Genomic DNA, 27,221 nt, shown 5'->3' with positions numbered 1-27,221 from the left:
AAAAAATCTAGTAAGTCCTGATTTTCCTAACAAATAGGTCATTGACCTGACCCAGAAGGTCAGCCAATGACCTAAGATATCAAAATCGGCTAGCATTTGCTCCCTCTTGTCACGAGCAGTGGCTCGTTTTTTTTTTCCGCGAGGCTCTAGCTCGGTCCAATTTCGAGCGGTCGGGAGGGGTCCGACCGATCGTCCGTCGTCCGACAGAGGTTCCTCCACGCCTGTCCCGCGTATATGCCAGCTGCAGTAAAAACGTCAGAATTGGTGACTAGTGATCTGTCATACTAGCACATTTGATCCCAATGAACAGCGCTGGGCGCTCGAAAAATGTGCGGTAGTTACGTAGACGTCCGTCTGCGTATTTCGCGTCTGTTTCATTAGCAAGTTTCGAATGAGAGCTCTCCAGACATGTACGCCTGCACCTGCATGCCTGGGCCATGCCTTGCATGCCTGAGATTTGTAATGCACGCCTGTGTAAGGCTAGCGGAGGCCCCGTGCACTTCCGAGATCTTGTCAAAACCTGCCACGTTTTGCAGCCTTGTACCCACTAGCCTACAACTTTCAACCTACCAACCTACAACCTACAAACCTACAGCTTACCAGCTTCAAACCTACAGCCTACCAACCTAAAACCTACCAACCTACCATTCGAACTTCATCTACACTTAAGCCCATGCACCATACAGCTTATGCCATTTAATAACTAGACTGAACTGTGAATTTTCATCGTTTCAGAACCAACTCAGATCTACAGGTACCTGAGAGCAAGGAGCCTCGTCTCAGTAAGTAATGCTATGAAGTTGCAACTTGCATCAGTTCAGCAACTTATCTTAGTCGTTAGTGTTGTTTCACGAAAATGCTGAGTACCAATTCTCATCACTACATACCTGCATTACACAAATCTGATGTAATAGTAAAAATATTGCTTCGAAATTTTGCTTATCGATTGGACCATTTTTTTCACGCCGTCTCTCGCTTTTCAGCCTCTGTTTCTGCACCGCAATCTGCTGTATATGCGGCGCGCCTCAGCCAGAAGGGTCAAGCCAAAGGTGACCCGAGTCAATGCTCTTCTGGCCATGGTGAGATCCAGTCTGCGCGTCCACATATCACTGATGGGAGGTTTTGTGTTTCGTCATTAATCCATTGCCTCTGTGTTGAGATGGAAAATGGATGTTTGTTGGGATGCTAGTCGCTGATGTTTCCGCGTCATTTTATTTGCCGGTGGGATAGGCTGGTGTAGCTTATTGGGTCGGTTTAGCTGATTCAGAAGGATGTCTCTATTTCGCTTCTGAATGTCCGTGTTTTTGGCAGTCTGGTTATGTTTTCGTCTATGAGCGTTTGTTTGGGCCTGAAAACAAGTAGTTTCCCCAGCGATGATTGACCACCGCCGTGCCATCCTCAGGCTGAGAAAAAGCAGAGCGACCTGACAAACTGCACCCCAGGACAGTACCTGACCATTTCTCACATCGGATACTACGTCAGCAAAGGTACGTTTTTATATTCTACCCGCACAGTATCGAGACATTTCTCACATCAGATAATACGTCAGCAAAGACACGCTCGTGTTCAAATAGAAAATCTGTTTACGTCCGCATTTTGTCATCTGTAAAGGTCTTCCGGGTCTTGATAGGGAAGCAGTCGAGTCCTCGGGAAGAAACCCTCGGGATTTCACATGACGACGATCGTTGGATAGGCTCTAGCACCTTGATGCGCTGCGTCTCGTATCTGATGAAACTCTGCTTGAGGCTCATGAAAATTAATAATAGGTATAATAATAACCAGGAACCTCATTACGGAGCGAGCGAAGCGAGCGTAGTCTTTCCTTAGATTAACGGAAATTTCTGAGTATGAGCGGCCGGCCGGCCGGCCTGCCGTGGTCACGCTTTTGCGAGGCTTATATCTCAGCAACCACTTGACCGATTTACACGCGGTAATTTTTGTAGGGTAGCTTCATTCCTTCTACCAAGTATTGGACTATTCCTGATGCATGTGGGTGACCCCTTATGCACGTGCCACGTGCAAAACGAAGGGATGTCCGTTTTGTAATTGTTGCAATATCTCGGTAACTACTTGGCCGATTGCGCTGAAAGTTGGCATGTAGGTAGGCACCCACTAGGCACTGCATAATGCATATCCATGTGCCAGAATTGGGGCTCTGCTGCACATGCGCACGTGCAGGGGTCGTTTCCAGATCTCGAGAACGGCTCGACTGATTGCGCTCAAATTTGGTACACAGTTAGGGACCGGCTAGTAGGGTGCCGTGCACAAGTCAGTTGGGACCCACTCTGCACGTGCGCACGTGCAGGGTGCCGCTTTCAGATCTCGAGAACGGCTGGACCGATTGTGCCCAAATTTGGCACATCGCTAGAGACCGGTTAGTAGGGTGCCGTGCACAAGTCAGTTGGAGGTACCCCTCGCAATTTCGCACGTGCAAGGCCCACCCTGTCGTTCGCTCCGTTAGTCGCCCCAAAAGGCGTTATACTGGTAATATAAATCAGAAAAAGGAGCCAAAAAGTTATGTTTAAAATGGTCGAATATTTCGCTCCTAAATAATTACAGAAAAAACTTTTTTCGTTTTTTCTGTATTTATCGCTGATAAAGCTCCAGGAGCGAAATATTCGACGAGATTAAATATTACTTTTTGCCTCCTATTTCTGACTTATATTATGAGGTTACTGGTTATTCTTATGTTATTGGCTTTCATTTTACGCAAATAGCATCTACGATCGGTAACTGCTCCAGTGAGGCCCGGTCAAGGCGTTATCAGAGCGGTCCTTCCTGTAACTCTCGCTGCGCCCGGCCGATGCCCAGTTCCACCAGTTGTCTGTCCACGTTCCGTAACGGACTACGCGTCCCTGGGCGCCCGGTCGATGTGAACTGAGGCCGACCCGTTTTTCCGTGTTTGTGCGTTGGATAGTTAGCGGTCGAAGACCGGTTACGTAACTGGTTGTCGGCCGCGGACCGTGCGTCGGCCTTTGAAGGGTGTCACATTGCGCAACTCCGGCGGCTGGCCGACAGAATTCGAGAGCTAATTGGGGCGATATAAATAAGCTACCTAGGGTCTAGAGGCTGAATTACATGTCGTAAATCTTCGGATTCAATGAGATCTTTGGATCAGGTGACCCTGTCTCGCCCCTCTGACAAACTCCTATTGGCTTGGAAAAGCCACGAAATGAGCGCACTGCGGGTGAGAAGTGGAAACTGACCGCTAATTCTGTCGACGACCCTGATAAGTTTGAGCAGTGCGACAGTCAGTATGTGGGTCGATGCTCGACTGTGCAGAAATGTCGGTGTTATACAATGTGCACTGTCTGCAATCGTATACAACTGCCTGTTTCTTCTTCTTTTTTAACCATACCAGGCAATCACTGATCATGTTTACGGTTTAGATATGCCATTAATCAGCGGCTCACTTTTGTTTTTGTTCATCGCTTTAGCTGTCAAACTAATATTAGCGATTCATCGCTGTATAAACTATAAGCCAGGCTACTCACTGTCGATTGCTGGAACTTAACCCGAGTTAAGTTACAGTTAAAGTTACGGTCTTTACCCGAGTAGCTGACACTCCATGTCTTTACCGACAGACGACTCACCTCCTTCATCAGTCCGAGTGGAGGTCTCCCTGAAGAAGCTCTGTCACAAACGACGGAAGGAGGGCGCCGCTCCCGCCGTCACGGTTAGTCTGGGAGGGGAGAGAGAGGCTGCCTTCGCTGTGCAGGCACCGTCATGCCAGGGGCAGGGTTGAAGTATTTATCTCAGTTATGGTCACAGTTTGGTATATCGTGGTTATGGAGGGAGGGTGGTGTTTCGGCAGTCATGATTAGCACTGTGTAGAGGGGATGTGGGCTTCCTTTGCCGGGATGGAGGCTATCTAGTTTCCGGTCGCTCCAGCCGCTACCACTCATGGGACTGCGGTGTCGGGCTCGACACACCAATCAATGCCGATGTGCTGTTATCTGCTCCACAAATGATGGCTTACTGGGTCCCATGCCTCCATGCATCCAACCTTGCCACCGTTTGCCCCGATCAGCCCTTTTCCGTATGTGTTCTGACCAGTCCGTGTCTCTCTCCCACAGACCTCGTTCGGCTGGACGGAGGTAGTGGTGAACCCCAGCGACGCCTCAGCGCCTCCCACAGTACCCACATCGTGTGTGCCGGCTGAAAGGTGAGGAGACGCCACCCTGTCCATCCGTTATCCATGGCTGAGCTAGTCAGGGGTTTACCGGCTTATGACGATGATAACTAGTATGCCTGAATCCGTCACTGTAATATGTAGAAACGCGATATTACGTAATTTTACTGGCCTGCTTTTATTTATTTCATGAACTTCTGAAACTCACTGATTGGTGTTTTTCTTACTCATATTAACTGGCCTCCTTTTGTGCACCCCGTGTTGCAGTTTCTCCACACAGAACGGTAGCGGACCAAAGACCTTTGTGCTGGTGGTGCGAGTCTCTCCCCAGCAGGGCAATCGAGAAAACGAAGGTGAGTGTCCAGATTCCGCAGACGAATAGATAGTGACGGTGTCAGCTTAGGGGGCGGACAGCACGATCGTCTTTCCAGAGTATGAGAGGTATGAGCGTTCGATGCTGAACCTATAGAATGCGAACGTCGTATGCCTGTCATGGGTTGATTGTCGCCGCTCACAACACTTCATGCTGCTTGTCCCACTGGAGCCACTACACAGCAAAAGGCAGCACCAGTGCAGTCAGTGGAAGCACCTCGAGGCTTGAAATGTGCATGAAATGAAATGAAATGTGAAATTGCGAAGGCTAGCCTTTCTGCCTTCCAAGCTGCGGACTGTGTGACTCTGTCTCTGCATCCCATACGTCTATAACACCACCCCGCCTCCCGCAGAGCCCAACAACAAGCGCCGCAAGGTGTCCCGCTCGTCATCAGCGGCCAGCTCGGAACCCCTGCGGGCGGAGCTGCCTGTCACGGACCGCGCCGGCCGCTGTTTACTCACCGATGGGGAGTACGACGTGCTCCTAACCGCCGAGCCGGCCAGCCAGCCGTCCGCCGCCGCCTCTGCCACCCCGGGCCGGCCCGGAGCCAACAGTCCGCGCAAAACCAGCTGGGAGAGCTTCGACGATGGAAAGGTTAGGGACGGGAAGGACGTTAGGAGGAGCTAGCTGCACTGAGAGAGAGACGAGGGTTTAGTAGGGCACGTATTGTGGTATCAAACGAATCAACAGGCGGATAGTCATGGCTGTTTTTTTTTTTTGTCCCATTTTGTTGATCGGCTGTCGCGACACAGCTGCCGGTTCCATATTTCTATTCGCGCCGAGAAGTCTCGTTGATCATCGGCGCTCTTGTAAGTTCGCTTGTGCTGAGGGGCCAAAATATTGACAAATCGTCCGTCTTGTATTCATTTACAGCCGGTACCAGTGCCCCTGGATGCATTCAGCACGGCACCCACCCTCAAACTGCGCCTGGCCTGGACCAACCAGCCTCCACAGCCGACTGTGGAGCGTCCGCGACCGCTGCAGCCGCGCGACACGAACCAGCCGGCGTCGGCCGTGGCCAAACGCTGCGGCCGCGGCACCGTGAAAAAGGAGGAGTCGAGCAGTAGCGCCAACAGCCGTGAGTTGTGAGACGAGACGGGGGACGTGCTGTGTTATGGGGACAGAGGGTGGAATCTGGGACTGGCTGGGTATGATACTGAGATGTCGGAAGCGGGACACTGCAATCATGTGGAGGCACGCGTGGGGAAGCGATGCCGGCTGCGGGTGGAGGAGCATCGCAGGTGATTTTCTGTTAAGCCTTGGCAATATTTTCTACGTGGTGTATGTGCTCCTGAGAGCATTTCTGCATCTGTACGTAGCAGGGCCTAATTCTGCTGTTTGTCTTTTTGATAGCTGGCCAGAATAGTTGGACTGCTGATGATTATGCTACTGGGTGTTATTGTGAGCTTAGATCAGACTCCGAAAATGTCTTGGCTGTCTCCATCTTCGCTGTCTGTAAGCAAATTGGTCATTGTGTGTGCCTGGTGTTACCGCTACCTTCTCCCGTGTCTGTGCAGGCGAGAGCTGGTCGGTGGACAAGGATCGCCCTCCGGCCGGCGCCGGCTCCCCGCCCACCCCTCCGCTCATCCTCTACCAGTTCATCTATGGGCCGGCGGCGCGCCAGCAGACAGAGGCGCGTCAGGACCTGCTCTGTCCCTGGTGCTGCCTGGACTGCGGCAAGCTGTATCCGCTGCTCAAACACCTCCAGCTGTGCCACGCACGGTTCACCTTCTGCTATACGGTGGGTGCAGTGCTGATGGATATGCTATGACCTGGCGGTCAGGTTATGTGATTTCATTGAACATCACTGAAAATTACTTCTTGTCATTGGGATACCATTGTACTGTTCTCAAAGCCCGGTGTCTATTTATGTTTACAAAATGGCATGACAAGTCCCGGCTTTCTGTTAGGCATGCAATCGCCCATTCTCTCTTTTCTACAGCGTGTATCTCTGTAGTGTATGACCAGCCAATTACTGACCGCTCGCTGTTTCCTCCAGCCGTTCGCCCGGGGGGCCCGGATCGACGTATCTCTGAACGAGTCATACGACAGCTCGTACGCCGGGAACCCTCTGGACCTGACGCGTCCACCGGGCGCCCGCTGCGGCCCCGGGAGGCGCACACCCTCCACTTCAGTGCTGGTGTGCCGTCCCAGGAGGCAGAAACCCAGTCTGGCGGAGTTCCAGCAGGTGGGTGATATTGACAGCCCGGCTGTCACGGATTTGCGTCAACGATTCGTAGTAGTATAGTAGTGCCAGCCTTCTTGGCAGTCTTGGGAGCAGGCAGGGCTGTTCTAGTTTGCCTGAGTCTGATTTTGAGTGTCGTGGGTCACAGTGTCTTTTGAGTGTAGCCTGGGGGTATGATTGGTTGGTTTCAAAGTGTTTGGGGCATGATTTCATTCATTTAGATCATTGGCACGCGTTATCATTGAAAATGCGATGAAAGCGCAACATTGTCACCAGTGAAATAGCAGGACTTGACAGTCTGGGACCCCTTAGTCAACGTTCCTGTGATCCGCTGTTATCTGTTTTACCCATGTGACCCGTCCCGCTGTGACATTGTTCCCTCCCCGTTTATCCCCTAACAGACGGAGACTGAGGAGCGGATGCGTCCATTCGTGACGGGTCACAACCGGATGTACCACCGGACGGCCACCAACCTGGCCATCCCGCCTGCCGAGCTGGGCTACGACTCAGAGGTAAGAAACGCTCTAGCGGGAGGGATGTGCTCAGGGATGACGTACTCATGGTGTATTGGGGGGTGGGAGTGCTCCCCTGATGGAGGGGCGTGTTATGTACGCAAGGGTGAGCAATGAGCGTTCAATGCGTTACACTGACTGTGAGCGAGCCGGATGTGATGTGAGCAGTAACCAATGATCAAGCGTTCCCTACAACGTCCTAATTGGTTGTGTTTAATGGCTGCTGAATGTATCAGACTGTTATCATATTTTGTGATCGTTGTGACGCAAAATAATTTGTTTGACGTGTTCTCCACTGAGGCATACAAGTAACTATCTTGGTAACAATGACAATCATATTATTTATATGTCTTCGTTCTCAGGGCGAGCACGACCACCCGTGGCTGCGCACCAAGACTCGTCGCATGATCTACGAGTTCAGCGACGTGAACGAGGGCGAGAAGGCTCTCATGGTCATGTGGAACCTGCACGTCATGAAGTACAAGTAAGCTGACACCGGGCTGTGCCGTGGGCTGTCGACGTATGGGGGCGATGATGCTGGCGTCGTCGCAGTCTTCAGTTTGAATGGCGTAATTTGAATGGCTTGATTGCATCATTATGACAAATGTAATACAGATGCTACCTGGGTTCGACAGACGTTCGGCTCGTACGCACTAGTGTTTGTAAAGCGAATAGTTACCGACAGTCCAATAACTCTGAAGAGCTCTAGTCTGCTGGATAGTTGCTATGTTAATTACATTGTGTACCTATGCCATACAGTATCGACGGCTCCGTAGATGAAGCTCGCTCCCCAGCTGCAGACCCTCTGATGATGCCCCCTTGTCCCTCAGTTTCGTGGGCGACCTGCAGATGCCGCAGGCGCTAGCCATGTTCATCGAACAGCACGGAGCCACCATCGTCAACCGCAACCTCTACCGCAACTTCGTGCTCCACCTGGCGTCGCTGTACGACTTCGGCGTCATATCGCCGGGACACATTCACAGGTAAACATCAGCCGCAGCTGCCTGCTGCAGTCCCCTGGACGTAACCACCGAAAGCCTAGAAACTAACGATGATGTTTTATTTGACGGGTGACTGCCGTTAACTTTTCGGATAACATCTGTTAGTAACTTACGTAGACATATGGCAAGTCGGTGTATACCTCCGGACAAGCTTTGCATATTTTTTATTCTGATTCTGTATGTTTCGAATTAACGTATGACCGGTCTTACAATGGAGTTGTTGCCCCTTTGTATTGTTGTTCAACAACGCAAAGAATGTCGCTTTTAGCTTCGTTCCCCCGCCTTCGGGGGAACGAAGCTTCGTTAGCTTCGTTCGTTTAGCTTCGTTTAGCTTCTTTCCCCCGCCTTCGAAGGCGGACACAGATGCTTAAAACGTCTTCTGTGTTCTCCAGGGCGATCCAGCAGTTTCAGGAGCTGGTTGAGGGCGACGGAGACCTGACATCCACGCTGGTCAACAACTTACTGGGCGCCGCCTCCTGACCTGCGACCCCACCCCGACCTCCTGTGACCTCGCCCAGACCTCCTCTGACCTCACCCCAGTCTTCGTTAGACCACAGCAGGACGTCCTCACCCGACCTGAGTGACGTGACCTCTTTTCCGGGCGTCCCACTTAAGTCGATGTAGCACTAATGTGTTGCGCTGGATGACCCAGCGACAAACCGATTTTCGTTCCGTCGGGCGCTTGTAGCCAACGTGGCTGGATGACAGGTATCGTCGAAGGCAAAAATCCGGCGATAGGTCGAGAGTGAAGCCCTCCAGTCGTTACCGACGCTGGGTGGCCCTGTCCGTTTGTGTGTAGCGAAATGGCCCCGTTTTACCTCTATCCCAAGACTCGACCGCGGCAGTCTTGGCTGTATGTGTATGTGTGCGTGTGCCGGTTGCGATGTTTCACCGCTAATCGCGTACCCTTCGCAGTCTCTGGATGTGATACGATAGCGTGCGTGTGTATGTGTGCGTGTTCGCGTTCGTTTTCGAGCGAACGCTGGTATTTTATCTTAGCGAATGAAAGGTAGGCGTGATGTAGCCCGTTCCTCCGCGCGCGCACCCAGACACCCTTATCGGGTACTCATCAAGAACCAATCAAACGATGCGATGTTTTGTCGGCGGACTGAACGTGTGGAGGTTATGTCTCCTGGAACTAGAGACTCCGGGAATGGGCGGTGGAAAGACCTCGAACTTCAGTCTCCATATCACGACGGTAGATGGTGCGCCGGTCGCTCCGATCCGCAGAGCCTGTGTGAGAACTGTAGCGCGGCAGAGATAACTGTTCGGTGTGCTGTCTCGTGGTTGGTTTGATAAACCGACCGCGTCCGGGATGTTCGCGAATCGCGACTCGGAGGCTTATCGTACCCATATGGCGATACGATAACAGCAGCGCCTTTAGGGCACACTTGAAGGTGGCTCTGGTAAAACCTCTGCTCCGATACGTCGCCATCGATAGCAGTGAGGCCGGCAGAGAGCAGAACGTATGTTCGCCTAGTTGTCATGCTCGTGGTGTCCTGCTCACTTCAATATTTCAACAAACTGGCATTACCATTGTCACCGCGTTTCGCTCGCATGTGTCAAATGATCGGTAGAAATACACGACACGAGTCCATCAGTGCAAAAAATGGTGAGTGCATCTTACTTGAAATATTTGTTGTGTATCAATAGGTGTGTTGCTGGTTTCCTGGTTGTATTCACATTGCACGCATTGCTCACCCATTTTGCTGAAAGAACTGGAATGGTGCCTTAGGACATATGTCATGCTCAGAATGCGAAACTGCTCTCAGTCATCGGTCGCCTGGTGCGGGCATATGACATCAAGTGTGGTCCACGTCGCGGTATTGTGTGTGCTTGATTAGTAGGACGACACAGTTGTTTACTCAGAGTATACAAACAGTCCTTCACGACAAGTGATATATTATCAACCACGATGATTCTCCTCAGTTTCGCCGGTAGCACGTGTATGCACGGAACAAGGGCGGACAGTGGCCTTCCGATTACGTAACTCGCCCTCGGCTCGGCTCGGGAGGGTGCCGGGGGCCACATGTTCCGAGTGGGGTGTCTGGGCATTGGATGTCTGACGTCTACGTCCGGTGGGGTCATAAAACTGCCCCTTCGAGCACGGGCGCCATCTGGCGCGCTCAGTTGAGGGAGTGACTCGCCTGCGACTGGGGTGGACTGGCAGTCAGCCAAGGTCAACTCGTGTGGAGTGTGTGGTGCGGACAGTGGTGCGGAGCCAGTCAAGTGCCGTGGAGGTCAACGCTGGAATTATAGAACTACACTGTGTGACGGCTGACGAGCGCACTGCAGGTCAGTAGCGCTACAACTACAAGTGACTGTTCCTAAATTATTGTGGAAAATAACTACTAATCCATTGTAACTGGTGGCTTTGGTAACTTGGTTGTTACCCCCCCCCCCCCCCCCCTCCAGGTTGTCCCTTCTTTTCTGACATAGTATTTGTGAGATAATTAGTAAATCAAAGTAGTGAGACGTGAGAAGTGTGAGTGGCATCCAGCCTCAAATATCGACGAGCTTAATTGTTGAGAACTGGTAGGTATCTGTCAATGCGATACCACTCGTCGGAGGCGCTTCCTTTTCATTATACTGGTTGCTTTAATTTTGGGGTCTCGACTCTTGAATGTGAGTCATAAGTGGCGGAAATGTTGCGGTTATTCTGTTTGCTGCTACAAGATTTCCGTGGGTGGTGTTTACGCTAGCTCTACTTTCACGGAATAGTAGCCACAGTGACCGTTGATTGGTGCTCACCTTACTATGACGTCAGCCTCCAAGCATCGGTATGATCGCGAACGAACAGCGCAGAAGTATTTCCCAACGAATTATATGTGACCTTGCGAGGATTCCATGACGAGTGGCGGTTAGTTTCTCATTAATTATTATCAGATGGCTCGCATTTCCGCCATTATGTTGGCTGATTAGTTGAGTGTACAAAGTTTTGCAGTGCTGTCAATTCTTAGCATGTTCTGTATCAGTTGACTTTATCATTAGAAGTTCTTCTCAGCCTGAACATGAATTCGGGGGCGTAGGGCGTAGCCAGCCAGAACCTTTACGTGGAAGGCGAAATGAGTCAGATGGTTTCCCCTGCAGGCTGATTCAGGTCTGTGCTGAAAGAGTGAGGTTGAAGTAAGGGTAACAGGTTGATAAGATCCAAGCCAATATTAAGTCAATTTTAAAATACCTAAGAATATTGTAATATTGTAGTGTTAATGGTCAGATTTGAGGCTACCTAATGCCTACTCCAGAGGGCCACTTCCAGATTCCTTCAGTTTTTGGGCTAAGCTCATTTTTAAAACAACTCTCCAAGTGGTTGAATGGGTGGCTGCGGACCCGGGTGCCATGCCAAGCAGTGCTTTTCGCGAATGGCACCAACCACGGACCCACCACCCAACCTTACCTGCGCCCATTTCACCAGTGATAATTTTAATCAAAAGTTTAACGTACTGCAGGTGGATGGCTGCATGATCCTCCCGGATCTAGTGTGGCTATCTCTTGCCAGTTGCCAGCTGGCTGGTTATAGGAACATGATGGGTCAAACGAAATGGAGCTTTCCTGGGCGCAAACTCGCCACCGAGTTAGGAGACAGACGCCTTATCCACTAGGCTACAGGGAGGGAGGGATACTGTGTTTTGTGTTTCTGTGTTTTCTACTATTTTTCCACTAATATTTCTATTACTTTTTAAGTTTTTGAGTGCTAGTTGAAACTAGCTAGGTGCCAATATAACTTAAATATTCTGCTTCAATTTTTCCTATCATTTTTTCTTTGAATTTGTATTTCATCCTGATATTTTTTAGATTCTGTTTTTTCAGTGTGTCACACTGATTTTGACAAGAATGGAAAAAAATTGAGTTATAAACTACTGATATAGATGGGAATAGCACCAATGAATTCACCATGAAAAACTGCATCAGGTTAACACCTTTTTGTTCTTAACAGGTAGACCTTAAAGTTAGACTTAGTTTGACCTGATCTTGACTTGACCTGACCCTAACAGAAACTTTGCCTAGCTTCACTCCAATCACTAGTAAAATATCCTGGTCACATTTTTGAGTAATATTACAAAACCTTTAGCATATACCTTACCTTCAATAGCTGGTTTATTTTTATCTTGACCTTGTCAGCCCTTCACCAGCTAGATTCCTAAGCCAATGATAAACTAGACACATGTGCTTTTGACGTTCGACCTTATATCAAACTGACCTGAGAAACCGGACTCTACTCAAACAGAAAAATTTAACTAGCTCTATTATGATGCAAGCTTTAAGATTGCTGATGTTTTCTGTGAATATTGGGAAGTTTAAGCCACAGTCACGCAAAGGCAGAATCTGCCCCTTTCTCTCCCAATTTGGTGGCTGAGGTGGGTACCAAAATTTGGTGCCCCCAACTTTGGTGTTCATGGCATTTTTAGTCTTTATTGGAGGAAGAGGACCACTGCATTACCTCCAACATGATGTGGGGTAACAGTTCCATTTAACCGCACAGCAATCATATACAACATGTGGGAAGTGTGACAGTAGTATCAAGCTTTAAGTTTCACTTCCTTATACTTTGCTGTAGAGTTTGAAACAGACTTTTCTTTTTCTTAGTTTTCGTTTTCTGTTAGAAAAAAAACTACGAAATATCGTCAGTCTCGGGCGCTGCGGGAGAGACAAATGCTCAGAAGCCCTCTCCCCTGGATCGGTCACTTACCTATGATAAGGAAATATCTGAGTTTAAATAGACGGGTGGCGTGAGACTCCGATCTCGGCCACTGCGGTAAGTGTTTACACTGGGTTCAAAGTCTGTATGTGTCGCCAGTTGACACCGGCCCGCCGCCGGAGAGGACTGACCGGCTCGAGACAGAGCAACAGGAGCCGGCAGAGCGAGCCGAGGCCACCGAGCGACTACAGCCGGCAGAGCGAGCCGAGGGCGCCGAGCGACTACAGCCGGCAGAGCGAGCCGAGGGCGCCGAGCGACTACAGCACCAGCAGGAGGGAATGGTCGTGGAGCCTCACCAAGGATACGGCAGCTTCCCGAGCCCCTCTTCCAATGTGAACGGCAGACAGGGCGACATGGACGAGAGCGAGGCGTTCCTGTCGAGCCGGCCGCTGCTACACGACCATGAGCACAGTGGCGACCACTGGCGGCCCGGCTCGGCGGACGTGGAGCACGGCGCGGCCGACCAGACGGCCAGTGGCGGGTACGGCTACCAGACGACGGCGGGCGGCGGCGGCGGCGGCGGCGCGGCAGACGGCACCACCCGCGTCAACATCGGCACACCGGCGCCGCCGCGCTTCCCCAAAGAGCGGCTCAAAACGCTGCTGGCGCTGCTGTGGATGGTGTTCAATTTTGTGCTGACGCTGACCTCACTGGCCATCACTCATGAGCGGGTGCCGGACACGGCGCCGCTGCCGGACGCGGTGCTGGACACTGTGCCGACCGGAGCGTGGGCGCTCAAAGTGTCGGAGATCACCATCATGGTGCTGGTGAACTCTGCGTTCCTAGTGGTGCTGCTGCACCGGCACCGGTTCATCGTGTTCAGGAGGATATTCCTCCTCATGGGTCTGCTCTACATGATGCGCTCAGTGCTGTACTTTGTGACGGCGCTGCCTAAGCCGGACCCCGACTACAAGTGTGATCCCAAGGCGGGCTACCTGTCTGCGGCGCTGGTCGCCAGTCGGGTGCTGAAACTGCTCGGCGGCTTCGGTCTGAGCATAAACGGCCAGCACGTGTTTTGCGGTGACTACATCTACTCTGGCCACACGGTGACTCTGACGATGGCGTACCTGGTACTGCGCGAGTACTCACCGCGCCACTGGTGGCCGCTCCACTGGGCCGCCCTGCTGGCCGCCGCTAACGGCGTGGTCATGGTGCTGGTGGCGCGCGGACACTACACCGTGGACGTGCTGATTGCCTACTACGTGACCACCCGCCTCTTCTGGATCTACCACACGCTGGCCAACAACGCCGCGCTCAAGGAGGGCGGCACCCACAACTACCTCAGCCGCCTCTGGTGGTTCCCGGCGTTCCGCTACTTCGAGCGCAACGTGCGCGCGCCGGTGCCGCGTCACTACGAGTGGCCGCTGCCGTGGCCGCGCTGTCTGATCAGGAAGCGGACCGATCGCTCCTCCTAGCGGCTGGTATGTGCTCGCCTCTCGTGGGTCGGGCCGCCGACGGCTGTCTGAAACTGCTCAGACGGCCGTCTGAAGACGCCCGGACCGCCCCAACGGGCGGCCGCGGTGCTGCGCCTGTGTCGCTGCAGTCTGTCACAGTACCTACTCTGCGCTCTGTCCCCTCTCTCCCAGTGTACTTCCATAACCCAGTGTTATCCATTCACTTGTCGGTCGGCGGGTCGAGACGGGGAAACACTATACAAACCATACCGGACCAGGACACTATTTTGGTCCGCTCTGTTCTACTGGGTCTGTGCCGCCGCTCTCCAAACGCCTGCTGTGCCTGTGTCCGCATGATGTTGTCTGTTGGGCTGTACGTCAACACATACCCTCTGACCTGTATGTAAGGGACATTGGGACTGTTTTTAAACGAACACGTTATGATCTGTGAGCGAGAGACGCCGCACTGTTCAGGAACACGAATCTGCATGCGAGGGACATCGGGACTGTTTGTAAACGATGCCCTCTGTCCTATTTACGAAATACGCTGAAGCTGTTTATGAACGATGCATGCGTGGGACGTTATAAACACAAACACGTATTCTCTGCCGTATAATGTGCAAGGGTCGTCGGGGCTGTTTGTAAACGCGTATTTTGTGCTCTGTGGTCGAGTGACGCCAGAGCTGTTTATGAACGCTTACCCGCTGATCTATGTGCTAGCCGATGCAGTTGATTAACCTGTACCCTCTGTTGTGTGCGGGGGACGCTGAGGCGTTCACAAACATATACCCTCCGCCCTGTGTGCCGGGGGCGCCGGAACTGTTTATAAACGTGTACCTCCTGCTATGTGTCTGAAGGACGCCAGAGCTGCTCGTTAGCATGTACCGTATGCCCTGTGTTGAGGGACACCGGGCTGTTCATGAGCTCTGTTTGCGAGGGACGACGAAACCGTTCATAAACATATTACCCCTGTCCTGCGTGCATTTGACGCTGGGGCTGTTGCCTGTTCACAAACGCGTGTCTTCTGATCTGTGTGCGGGGCGCCGGGTCGTTTATAAACGCGTGCCTGCTGCTGTGTGCGGGGCACGTCGGGGCCGTTTATGAACGCTCGTTTATGAACGCTTGTCTTCTGCTGTGTGTGCGGGGACTCCGGGCCGTTTCTGAACGCATGTCCCATGCGCTGTGTGCGGGGACGCCTGACCGTTTGTAAACGCGTGCCTGCTGCTCTGTGTGCGGGGTACGCCGGGGTTGTTTATGGCTGTATGGACGGCGGATAGGGCCGGGCGGTGACCCGACGGGCTGAAACCGACCCGCTCAGTGCCTGGAATGTATCCCGGGCGCCACGTGCTCTGCAGGGCGTCCTGTGCAGTGCGTGGTGTCCCGAGCAGCAGCCCGGTCAGTGTTGGACGGCCAGCCCGCCCGTATACCGCCGGTCAGCCGCCGTTGACGTTCTATTTTGTATAATTTTGTACAGCGATAAAACGCCTGAATCAAATACACATGTTATAATCAAAAAGCCGGAATGTGTGTTTGTCTGGATTTCGACGCGTAGCGTATTCATATCAGAGAAGTCATGGGTTATGTTTTCAATGTTTATCCCAGCCTTCAGACAGAGCGTTCAGCCGACTAAATTGTTTAGGTGAGAGTGGGGGATATACAACGGACTGGAAAAGGAACAGACATTCCGGGCGGGGGTAGACTTTACAACAGTGATGTCATTCAACTGAACCATAGTTTGTCGGGTACAGTCTTTCCTGGTGGGCGATGAATGCGATACGTGAATTAGGCCGGAAGATTCCCTGATAGCAAATTAGTATTATCAGCTTGGATGTGGTCACTGGTCAGGGCTCGGGTCTGAAGGAAAGGGCTGAGATTGGGGCGGGAATATTGCTCACCAAGCGTTATAAGTGCTTTTCCGTTAGTTTGCTTCAATATGATTCTAGTTCCAGCTCAGTAAGCACAAACGTGGACGCCGTCTCTCCTAGAAAGACTCAAGGTGCGTACTGCATAGTTACGGAACGCTATCTATTTCGGGAATAGCGGGCTGCCCTCCCCCGCCTCCTCCACCTCCTCTCCCCTCCCCCGGGATCCGAGATTGAGACGCAGAAAGAATGCCAGTGCAAACAAAATCGAAACCGTAAAACGTTCGCCTGAACTCAGTACAGCCAGCGTACAATCCTAACAGGTTACCATTCTCCTTTTACCAGTATCATGGCTTCGAACGAGAAAGGAGACGGGGCGCAGAGCCCTCTGGTGATGCCGCTCAAGACTACTGACCCGGAGCTGCACGCCATCATTCTGAAGGAGAAGGTAGGGAACGCCAATTCATCATCATTTCACAAGGCCGCTTATCAGTGCTTCAGGCTTTTGCACTCGCTTGATAAGTTTTTGCGGTCATTGGGAGCGAGGGCTTCTTGATAAGGAATCATTGTTCGTGACAAGCTGTGACTGCCAACGATTCTGTGACATTTACAAGACATTCGTAGGGACTTTGACGACTCTATGATACGATGCTGCGATGATGCTGATGCGACATGCAATCCGTTAATTACACCACCATTGTTCGGCTGCCCCAGAATCGTCAGCGCCGTGGCCTGGAAATGATCGCCTCTGAAAACTTTACCACCACGGCGGTGCTGGAGTCACTGGCCAGCTGCCTGCACAACAAGTACTCCGAGGGTCTGCCCGGCGCCCGCTACTACGGCGGCAACGAGCACATCGACGAGGTGGGCCGAGTCAATATATTGAGCTTCTATTGATAGCGGAGATTAGGCGATTAATCAATATATTGAGGTTCTGTTGATAGCAGAGACTAAGTGGTTCGGAGCCTTCGATCGCGCTCACGTCTGTACGACCGCTCCCTCCATTAGCTTTCTGTCCCTCCTCAGCCACTGCGCTGCCCCTCCCCTCACCGACTCCCCCGCCCCTCCCCTCGCCGACTGTCCCGCCCCTCCCCCTCACCCACTGCCATGCCCCCTCACCGACTGCCTCCGTCTATCTGCTTTACTGAACCGACTAAACACCCCCCCCCCCGCCCGTCCGCTCAACCGACTGTTCCCGCCCGTCCCCCCTAACTCCCCCCCTAACCTCCCCAGGTGGAGCGTCTGTGCCAGCGTCGCGCCCTGGATGCGTACGGTATCACCCCGGACCGCTGGGGCGTCAACGTCCAGCCCTACTCGGGCTCCCCGGCTAACTTCGCCGTGTACACGGCAGTCGTGGAGCCCCACGGTCGTATCATGGGCCTGGACCTGCCCGATGGAGGCCACCTCTCGCACGGCTTCTTCACGCAAAATAAAAAGGTGCGTACTGCGTAGACGGTGCATAACTGCATACTGTGTGCATGGGCGACATAAGTACTGCACTTAGACATCCTTTGCTGCAAAGTTGACGACGAAAGTTGTCGATGTGTGTGGAACGATAGAAAATGAATCTGTAGAACGGATGTAGATCATATCAGTCATCAGTGAGGGGCGAAAGCTAATCAGATTAACAGAACTTACGTCAACTACTGGAGTGTACCGGTCCCAGTAGAAGATTGAGTGAAATGAACGTTACCTGACCTGTAGTGTGTAGAATGGCTGTCTTCCGTTTTGCGTACGGCCCACCCATGACTGTCCCCATATCTATGCTGTTCCCTAACAAAATATGGTGTATTGTTTTACATGCCGCCCATGACCACCTTGGTACGCATGTGCTGACGGGCGGTGGCACTCCAAAGGTATCAGTTTTATGTGTCGCCCACGGTCTTGTACACGGTCTTGAATGAAGTGCCGGTCAAAGGTACGCGGTACGTATCAGTTTTATGATTGTCGCGCACTTGACTAGCATCATGACAGCCGGCGACGGTCAGAGACTATCAGTTTTATGACGTGCCGTCTATCTCAAGTTGTCGTGGGCTATCAATGTACTGACGGACTCTATCGACTTCAACAGGTGTCCGCCACGTCCATCTTCTTCGAGTCGATGCCATACAAGCTGAACCCGGAGACGGGAGAGATTGACTACGACCGGCTCCTTGAGAACGCCCGTCTGTTCAAGCCGCGGCTCATCATAGCTGGTAAGTGGGGGAAGGGGAGAAACCGAGGGGAAGAGGGGGAGGTCGAAAGTGGACCTGATGGGGCACGAGGTCTAGGGGGGCGCTGCGGGAAACACCACATTGATTATCAAGCCGATGAAGTGATTGCCACGATGAGACTCGACTCGATAAAGAACGGCGAATGGGTGGCTATTGAACGAAGGAATGATTCACACCAATTGTGGGAATGTCCTGTTGGATGGACTCCGCTAGTCCCTCGGGCATTGTGTTGAAGCGAACGGGGGACAGGAGCCGGGTGGTAGTTGTCTGTGGGAACAAGACGGGTCAGGAAATGTTGAGACCAGCCAAGAGCTAATTTACACAAAACCTTGAGCGAGTGAGTGGGGCGGGGTGATCTAAGGACAGCGATTGAAGGTCGAACTCCAGTGTCATCAAAGCCTGTCGGTAACTTCCTGAGACGTCTAACCCTTCCGTCGCCCGGCAGGCATCTCGTGCTACCCCCGGCACCTGGACTACGCCCGGTTCCGGCGTATCGCCGATGAGGTGGGCGCTCTGCTCCTCGCCGATATGGCTCACGTGTCCGGACTGGTGGCCGCAGAACAGGCGCCATCGCCGTTCGAACACTGTGATATCGTCACCACCACCACGCACAAGACGCTGCGCGGACCGCGAGCCGGGCTGATCTTCTTCAGGAAGGGTGAGAAGGCGTCTCTTCGTGGGTGACGCAATTAGACAGGGTGGCTCCGAAGATTTATCACATATCAGTTTTCCTTGTCGTCTTCGCTTACATTTTCGGTAAATAAAATACGGTGATGAACTTTGAGTTCACATGTTGTCACGATATATTGATTTACTGATTGTAACATGGTAGCTTCAAATGCAAACTTCATTCACTTTTTATCAGGCGACGACATCGTCGGACATCTGAAGTCGGAACGAAAGCCGCTTAGTGTGTTACTTATTTAGTGCGTTACTTAAGCACATAAGCGGCATTTCCATGAAATGTGTTTTGTGTTCCTCGGATGGATGTATCCCCAGCAACTGGCACATTTCACCCGTTTTCTCAACACTGCACTGTACGTTTACAGGTGTTCGCTCGGTGGATAAGGCCGGCAAAGAGATCATGTACGACCTCGAGGACAAGATCAACCAGGCGGTGTTCCCGGGCCTACAGGGCGGTCCGCACAACCACGCCATCGCCGGCGTGGCCTGCGCCCTGCTGCAGGCCCAGACACCCTACTTCAAGGAGTACCAGAAACAGGTGATGCAGGGAGTTCGATCGCGTTGAAAGAACATGACCAGTTTTTCACTGTCCGATTCGCAGAAAACGTTGATTTACTTAGTTACTTTTAACCGACTTTCCCGCTCCTTTTCTTCTTCAATAGTGATGATTTCATCGTGGTTTGTCCTTGGTCTCCATTTATCTGTCCTAGCTGAGCTGATAGCTTGTCCTGAATCTGACTGCCACTGGCTATCTCAGGTAATGGCCATACCTCTGTCCTTAAGTTCGATCCCTTCTCTACCCTTAGGTTGTGTTCCCTGCTCAGTTCCTGCCACGGCCCTCCCTCATGAGCTGCCCGACCGCTCACTGAGGTGCTAACTCCCTCTCTCCATCCCCCAGGTGGTGGCCAACGCGCGCCGTCTGGCCGCCGGTCTGACAGAGCGCGGCTACCGTCTGGTGACGGGTGGTACTGACAACCACATGGTGTGGGTGGACCTGCGCGGCACCGGACTGACCGGAGCCAAAGGAGAGCTGCTGCTGGAGACGGCGGCCATCGCCTGCAACAAAAACACCGGTACGGCACGGTAACACCTGGACAAAACACCGGTACGGCACGGTAAAACGCAACAAAACACCGGTACGGCACGGTAAAACCTCGACAAAAACACCGTTACGGCTCGGTAAAACCTCTACAAAACGCCGGTACGACACGCCAAAACCTCAATAAAACACAGGCACGGCACGGTAAAACGCAACAAAACACCGGAACGGCACGGTAAAACCTCCGCAAAAAACACCGGTAAACCCTCAACAAAAACACCGCAATGGCACGGTAAAACCTCTACAAAACACCGGTACGGCACGGTAAAACCTCCACAAAAACATCGGTACGGCACGGTAAAACCTCCACAAAAACATCGGTACGGCACGGTAAAACGCAACAAAAACACCGGTACGGCACGGTAAAACCTCCACAAAACGCCGGTACGGCACGGCAACACCTCAACAAAAACACCGGTACGGCACCGTAAAACCTCCACACAAAAAAACCGGAACGGCACGGTAGTACCTTCACACAAAAACACAGGTGTGTGCGACACCTACGCGAAGCGCATGAGCGACACCTGTGTTACTGGTTACACGCAACTCTCCTTGCTACAAACAGGCTCGGAATGAGCTCTCCTCGTCGTGCCGTTTCGTTATCTCTCCAACAGTCGGGATTCTTGGACGTACCAACAGACGTATTATTTGCGATATAAGATATTATTTGCCTGGCTACCTACAGTGGCTTGAGACATACAGATCAGAGTTAGCAGGTTTCTACGTCTATGATTTAGTCTTTAATTCCAGTTTCCAACTTTCGAAGCCACTGTCAACCATGCTTAATCATAACAAACAGTAACACGCCTCAGTGTGACATGACCGGTACGCGCAAACCTAAACCACCTCAAGTGTCATGGCCAGGAAGGCGATCAGTGCTCGTGTACCAGTGTGCGTGTTTCTCATGGCCTCCTCTGTTGCTGTGCGTGCAGTTCCGGGCGATAAGTCGGCGCTGAATCCGAGTGGACTGCGTCTGGGCACCCCGGCGCTCACCACTCGCGGTCTGACCGAACAGCACATCGATACGGTGGTGGACTTCATCGACCGAGGTTAGTAACATCCCCTGCGCTTCATTACCCCTTCATTACCCCCCTCTGGCCTCTCCCTTCCATGCAGTTCCATATCCAAATGTGTTTGCGGATGAGTCGTGTAGTTAAGTCGGGAATGGGCAGACTATCTAGACTGGCTTTTATCGGGTAATGGATGCCATTACCCGAATGGAGATCACGCGATACTGACCAAACAGTACGTATAACCTGTGTTTATCAGATTGGTGCGGGTGTTCCTTGACACAAGCCAGGTTTGGACCCGTTACCTCTCCGGGCCGGTATTGACACTGTAGGGTTAGGTTTTCCGCCATATAAAAACATGCTGTTAGGCATCTGCTTAGTGCTTCGCTCTGTGACATCTCGGCCCGTCATTTGCCGCCCGCGTCCCGCCGTGCCTTGTCCTGTTCGGCCTTGAGCTGCCCCGACGCACTCTGTGACCCCCCCTCCTGTGACGCACTCCCTCGCCTTGTGACGCCGCCCCCCCCCCCCCCCGTGACGCTCCATCACGCCATATTACGCCCCCTGCCCTGTGACGCACCATGCTGCCGTGTTACGCCCCAGTCCGTCATCCTGTCACGCCATCTCGTGTCCCCAGGTCCGCAGCTGGCCAAGCGCGTAGTGGTGACGCCCCGCCCTAACACATCCCGTCCCTCCGTGTCCCCAGCCCTACAGCTGGCCAAGCGTGTAGTGACGCCCCTCCCATCTGTGTTCCCAGCCTTGCAGCTGGCCAAACGGGTGGTGACCGTCTCGGGTGTGAAGATGGTCGACTTCCGTCGCGTGTTGGCCGAGGACGAGCAGTTCTCTGCGCCGGCAGCCGAGCTGCGTCAGCAGGTCGAGCAGTTTGCCGACCAGTTCCCGCTGCCGGGCCTCGGAGAGATCTGAGAGCCGCGCTTAGATGCCAGTCTCCCGACCCCCGAGGGTAGCTTCTAACCAAGCCCCGGGGGATACTAGGGTCTCAGATACCTGCGGCAAAGTCGACTGCCGAGCGGATATCAGGTGATCTGACACGGGTAGTGTCGCTGCCGTCACAGTTTTGGGAAAAACGGCTGTTAGGGGTTAAAACGGGGCTCGTTACATGACGTGCGTTGCGTTGTTCTGGCGCCTTTTTGATGTTTTGCGTTTTTGGCGATTTTCGGTTAATGTGGTTTGCATGTGTTTTTGCGTTCAGAGAAACGTTTTCGATTGTTGGGCATTCCCAGTCTGAAAGACAAGATACTCAGAATCTCGTAAAATGCTCTCTGCGGGTACGACATATAATGTCTGCCCATTTAACTTACTCAACCACCGTTCTTGATATTACTTTGGGGTACCACGTACTCAGCAATATGGTTTTCATACTTAAGTGCCAAACCGGGGAGGCATTTTCAGTCTCCTACTGAATTTGATTCGACCTCGAGTCAGCGCCAGTATTTTGTAGCGGTGATCTGGGTTTGTGAAATCGGTTCATTGCGTGCACCCTGCAGTTTGTATTGGGAATACATAGTCTTTGCTTACAAATATTGTTTGAAAGTCCTTTGTATGTGCAAATTTGCGCAAATCCGGAAAGTCTATCGGGTCTTTTTTATATCACGATACTCAATTATCCTATTTTTATCGTTGCCAGTTCAATTGCGCGCAAAAGGCATCCTTGTGTGGCTGTTCTCATAGTAGCCCTACCGCCTCCACACACTAACACTGAGACCTTAGCCTTGTTTTCCCATTGTTTGGTACCTACAGCTGACCCCTCAAAGCGCTGCCTGCAATACCCTCTACCGACAATGTCTACGACGCCACGCCCATTGCCGCGCCTCTGTTGCCTAGCAACCTGCTCAGTTTACACTGCTGCGTCACAGCGAAGCTGAGCCGGGCCAGATCGAACTACGGCCGAAATGTAAAGCGACACGGGAATGCTCGCTCCCTCGGCTGGCGAACTGAAGGGCTGTAAACAAACTGACATGACGTTAACCACCACACTCTGTAGAGCTTAGGTATAACACCGAACCCTGGCGCAAGTCGCGTTCTGATCCCGTCAGCACAACTGTCTATCGTGCAGTGGGGGACACCGAGGCGTCAAACTTGCACCTCGCCGCACGCCAGCCGACGACGACATAACGACTCGGTGGGGGAGGGGAGGGGGAGGGTGGTGGGCCTCAGTCCTCATTCAGTTGACGCGTAGGGAGCTCAGCGTGCGACGACCGCGGGGGCAACGGGTGTTGGTAGCTGAGGATCATTGCAGGTACGAGCAAGTTAATTCATTACCTATATTTCTTTTCAGTTTTATTGATTTATCTGATATTGTACCGTCAAATATCCTCAGTTATGTTCACTGCGCCAATGTAACCCATATGTTGAACAGTGAACTGAATATATGTAGACCGAATCCCGTTGACCGTACGCTGCTGCCGCTCCATACCTATCCTCAGACGAATCGTCGTCAGACGAATTGTCACCATCGCTATGTTGCTGCTAACCGAGGAGCAGAAACGCTCCTACGACGCCGACGGCTTCGTCCTGCTGGACAACGTCTTCACAACGGAGGAGGTGGATGAGATTAGCGCCGCCTATGACTCCGTGTTCGCCAGGTGGGTCACAGGGACTGGTACTAAAGCGTACAGCGCACCCGGTGTGTACTGGGCGGGTTCAGGTGGGTGCACAAACTGTTACGGAGTTCCTGGGTAATGCACGGCGCCACAGGTTGTATGTGGTGCTCTAGAAGGGCACACGACACCCGTACATGGCATTCATCCACCTCTCGGTTTATTTACTTTATCAACTTCGGCTGGTTACCTTGTCTATCTCACAGCCGTAATTTTGTAATTGTTCGCTCTCCGCCCCAGTCGGTGATAACCGTCCGTTGCTGCTGCTAATCGGACTTTGTCACCCCCTCGGCAGGGCGCTGGAGGCTAACAGTCAGATGGAAGGCACGTGGTCGGGCGACTGGCAGAGAAAAGGGATGCCCCAGGGACGCGGGTTTACGGTAAGAATCGTCGTAAGAATAAATAATCGAAAGGCGACAGGGGCGGATCTTACCCTACTCGTAGTGGGTGTAGCTGAGAGAATTCATCATCCTCACACGGTATAACTATTCCGTATGAGGGTGGGGCATACGGTCCGTAAAACTCTTGAGTTACGGCCATTCTCGCATAAAATCCCTATCTGTCTACGCTATAAGCTTATCGTCTTCTCAGAGATGGGATAAGAGCAGGCATGGCTGCTGAAACTGGTCGCCCCTCGCTCCACCAGACAGTCAGCTGACTAGTCACAGTGCCATCGGGGAGTAAATAATACTCCATGGTGTCATGATCCATCCACGATGACTTTGTTATTGTTGTTCTAGAGTGAAAATGATGAACAGTCAAACAGCATCTAGCATCGTGGCTGGACCGCCGTATCGTCAGCTGCTGCTTAATTACGTGGTCTGGAAGGACCATGAACGAGCGTGTCGTTTATTTCGGCGCGTAGCATGGAGGGAGCAAACGGCAATGCGTCATAACTTTAAATGTGTGCTCAGTGCTGTTATGTTTGTCCCCCCAGGTGCACTCGATCCACAACCTGCAGTACCACGACGCGGTGTTCCTGCGACTGCTGACCCACCGGAAACTACTGGACGCCTGCAGTGACGTCATGAACACGGAGAACATCCTGCTGCACCACACCAAGGCGCACGTCAAGCCGCCCGGTCGGGGCTCACCCTATCCCATGCATCAGGTGGGTGGGGACTGGAGATAATCGACACCTGGCAGACGCCAGACGGACGTCCTCAGACCAACCGGGCCCCTAAGGCACACTTCTGTCGAGTACCTATGTCCCCGGATGTGCGCTTATGTGACCCGCCCATGCACCTAGGCTCTCAAGTGTCCCAGTCGGAAGGGTGAGCAATCTAGGTAATCGGAGACCGGAATCAGACATATTGACGTGCCTGAACTCGGTCAGACCCACTAGGCTCGTGACGAGGATAGCCTACGCCCTGCGGCTGCATCCACCTTATGCCTCTTAACCTGTATTTGCTCTTCAGTTTTTTTTCTGGCTCCCTTCTGGTGGGGTTGTTACTTTTTGGCCCGCATATGCTGTGGAGGGCTTTCCCATCGTTGAGCCTCACGATCTCGCTCGCTGCTGACACACCCTGCCCTCTGTCGACCGGCAGGACTACCACTACTTCCCGTTCCGCCACGACTCGATGGTGGCGGTGTTCATCCACCTGGACGACTCGGACATATCCAATGGCTGCCTGGCGGTGTATCCGGGCTCCCACCGGCAGGGACCGCAGACTGACTGCAGCTCCGACCCCGGCTATCACCACGTGGATCAGGTCAGATGGACTGAGCGGAACCGGCTGGGTCGGGTCAGGAGTCGGAGCGGGACGGGACGGGTCGGGTCAGACTGAGCCGGACAGCCTCTTCGTGCTGTCTCTGGTTCACGCCGTTCGATAAATGTAACGATAAACGCTCGATAAACGATAAACGTGAATATAAGGTTTGCTGTTGGACGCCTCTCCGAGAAATGCCATTGAAGGCGTACTATGCCCGTTGCCCAGTGACTGAGTCATGCGGGGTTACATGGTCCGACCCCTCCTATGCCTCCCCTGCCCGCTATGCGCCCTCTTTCCGTCCCCATGACCGCTCCTTCGTCCGTCCGCCCGAACCCCTGTGCGTTACAGACCAAGTTCCCCCTTTAGACGACCCTGTCTAACAGTTGTTGGCTCTGTTACAGACCAAGTTCCCCCTGGCGTCGGCCTCCCCGCTGCAGGCCCGCCGCGGTCAGGTGCTCATCTTCTCCTACCTGTTGGTACACGGCAGCTACGCCAATCTCTCGGAGAGAGCCCGACGCATGCTGCTCATACAGGTGCGCTTCTGTGTGGATCCGGTAGTAAACGGGGAATGATAAGGCCCGGGTGACATTTGGGGGACCCTCGTGTTCAACAGATCGCATGGTACTGTGTGGACTCTGGCTAAATTGTGGATTTCGGTTAAGTACTTTGTTTAGCATTTATTCCTGGTGTGTAAGTTTGTATGAGACGAGAGCCTGGCGTTGCTGTTTTTTTCCGTTTGAGAAGGCGGACAGTTTCTGTATGTCCACGGTCTGTGTCTCGTCTCACGATAGTCCGATGTGCCAGTATCGGGCAAACTGGACGGCAAGTGTGTCTGCTTGCTATCGACGTGACGACTGATGTGATCAACAAGTCGTAATGACGTCATAACAGCGTGTCTGTGCACATGTTGCAGCTAATGGCGGCCGAGGACGAGCCTCTGAAGGCGATGCACGTCTCGCCCAGCCAGGGACTCTGTCTGCGCGGGGCAAACCGACGAGCGGAGACCGACATCAGGCGCAGGCACCTGCAGAGCAGCCAGGTGCAGGAGTACGAAAAGGACGCGCAGTAGGGAGACAGGGAGCTGCAGGAGCCTGAAAAGGACGCGGAATAACTCTACATAGCCGGGACAAAGATCAGCACAGCGGCGTGGAACAGGAGCCAGGGAAGGACAGGAACAGCAGTCTGAAAATGACGCGAGACATTTAGCCGGAACGGACAGTAGGTAGCATCGTTCAGACAACTGCGGGAAAGAGAGGATTGAAGAGGACACCGAACAGGGCGCAACCTGGGCAGTAAACGAGATATGAGCTCGAGAAGGGCTCCAAGTAGGGGTCCTAACAGCGCACAGTGTAACCAAGGGAGATTCTGAGAGAAGCAAGAATAAGGATTCATCGAAGATCTGAAATATGCCTACGGCGGTTCGCAAACGGGAGCACGACGTTGGGTACCTGGCCCAGTGCTTGAATCAGTGCCTTCTGATCGATCATTTACGCTGAATCACCAGTATTACTCACTTTGACGAGATATAGGTAACCGGAGGAACACTGCTATTAGTGATCAGCGTCTCACCGTTTGCTTCAGTGACACTGCCTGTAATAAGCGACGATTACTTGGATTACGGGGTTTTCACGGTGTTAGTGACACTGAGGTTGCTCGTGACTTACGTGGCTGTGCGTGCTCTACACAAGCACGTTTGTCGTTACTTAATGCAATAAATACAATACACTTCA

The 27,221-nt window shown here is 52.7% G+C and overlaps 4 protein-coding genes across 8 annotated transcripts in view; all 4 read left to right on the top strand.

Moving 5' to 3' along the window:
- LOC122379006 (polycomb protein suz12-like) overlaps positions 1–9,836 on the top strand; it is a 13,937-nt gene extending 4,101 nt beyond the window's left edge. Inside the window, exons 2-15 of the mRNA XM_043360809.1 lie at positions 736–782; positions 984–1,079; positions 1,403–1,487; positions 3,585–3,676; positions 4,077–4,165; positions 4,400–4,485; positions 4,858–5,099; positions 5,379–5,583; positions 6,023–6,246; positions 6,505–6,693; positions 7,092–7,202; positions 7,565–7,686; positions 8,033–8,185; positions 8,596–9,836. Coding sequence (XP_043216744.1) covers positions 736–782; positions 984–1,079; positions 1,403–1,487; positions 3,585–3,676; positions 4,077–4,165; positions 4,400–4,485; positions 4,858–5,099; positions 5,379–5,583; positions 6,023–6,246; positions 6,505–6,693; positions 7,092–7,202; positions 7,565–7,686; positions 8,033–8,185; positions 8,596–8,683 — 1,829 coding nt within the window. The 3' untranslated portion in view covers positions 8,684–9,836. The remainder of the gene's footprint in view (positions 1–735; positions 783–983; positions 1,080–1,402; positions 1,488–3,584; positions 3,677–4,076; positions 4,166–4,399; positions 4,486–4,857; positions 5,100–5,378; positions 5,584–6,022; positions 6,247–6,504; positions 6,694–7,091; positions 7,203–7,564; positions 7,687–8,032; positions 8,186–8,595) is intronic.
- On the top strand, positions 9,635–15,812 carry LOC122379010 (phosphatidylcholine:ceramide cholinephosphotransferase 2-like). Of its 4 annotated transcripts, none has more exons than XM_043360824.1 (2): positions 9,635–9,815; positions 13,002–15,812. In XM_043360824.1, exons 1-2 carry the CDS (start codon positions 9,689–9,691, stop codon positions 14,315–14,317), a joined length of 1,443 nt encoding a protein of 480 aa, XP_043216759.1. In that variant the 5' UTR covers positions 9,635–9,688; the 3' UTR covers positions 14,318–15,812. The 4 variants fall into 4 exon arrangements, with proteins under 4 accessions (XP_043216759.1, XP_043216787.1, XP_043216770.1 ...); XM_043360852.1 differs by lacking the exon at positions 9,635–9,815 and adding an exon at positions 10,884–10,983; XM_043360835.1 differs by lacking the exon at positions 9,635–9,815 and adding an exon at positions 11,011–11,063.
- LOC122379019 (serine hydroxymethyltransferase-like) lies at positions 10,114–27,221 on the top strand. 2 transcript variants are annotated; one of them, XM_043360870.1, is made up of 16 exons: positions 11,063–11,131; positions 16,240–16,292; positions 16,504–16,606; positions 16,873–17,022; positions 17,392–17,595; positions 18,230–18,353; positions 18,817–19,029; positions 19,421–19,593; positions 19,954–20,128; positions 21,087–21,203; positions 21,919–23,764; positions 24,075–24,159; positions 24,717–24,890; positions 25,327–25,491; positions 25,893–26,024; positions 26,405–27,221. In XM_043360870.1, exons 3-11 carry the CDS (start codon positions 16,508–16,510, stop codon positions 22,083–22,085), a joined length of 1,422 nt encoding a protein of 473 aa, XP_043216805.1. In that variant the 5' UTR covers positions 11,063–11,131; positions 16,240–16,292; positions 16,504–16,507; the 3' UTR covers positions 22,086–23,764; positions 24,075–24,159; positions 24,717–24,890; positions 25,327–25,491; positions 25,893–26,024; positions 26,405–27,221. The 2 variants fall into 2 exon arrangements, with proteins under 2 accessions (XP_043216797.1, XP_043216805.1); XM_043360862.1 differs by lacking the exons at positions 11,063–11,131; positions 16,240–16,292 and adding an exon at positions 10,114–10,498.
- Positions 23,640–26,560, top strand: LOC122378542 (phytanoyl-CoA dioxygenase, peroxisomal-like). The gene is made up of 6 exons (XM_043359736.1): positions 23,640–23,764; positions 24,075–24,159; positions 24,717–24,890; positions 25,327–25,491; positions 25,893–26,045; positions 26,405–26,560. The coding sequence occupies exons 1-6, from the start codon at positions 23,640–23,642 to the stop codon at positions 26,558–26,560; spliced, it is 858 nt and encodes a 285-aa protein (XP_043215671.1).

The sequence above is a fragment of the Amphibalanus amphitrite genome, unplaced genomic scaffold (genome assembly GCF_019059575.1).
Source record: "Amphibalanus amphitrite isolate SeventyFive unplaced genomic scaffold, NRLGWU_Aamphi_draft 000007F_arrow, whole genome shotgun sequence".
Taxonomy (NCBI): Eukaryota; Metazoa; Arthropoda; class Thecostraca; order Balanomorpha; family Balanidae; genus Amphibalanus; species Amphibalanus amphitrite.
This window is presented reverse-complemented; position numbering and strand designations above follow the sequence as displayed.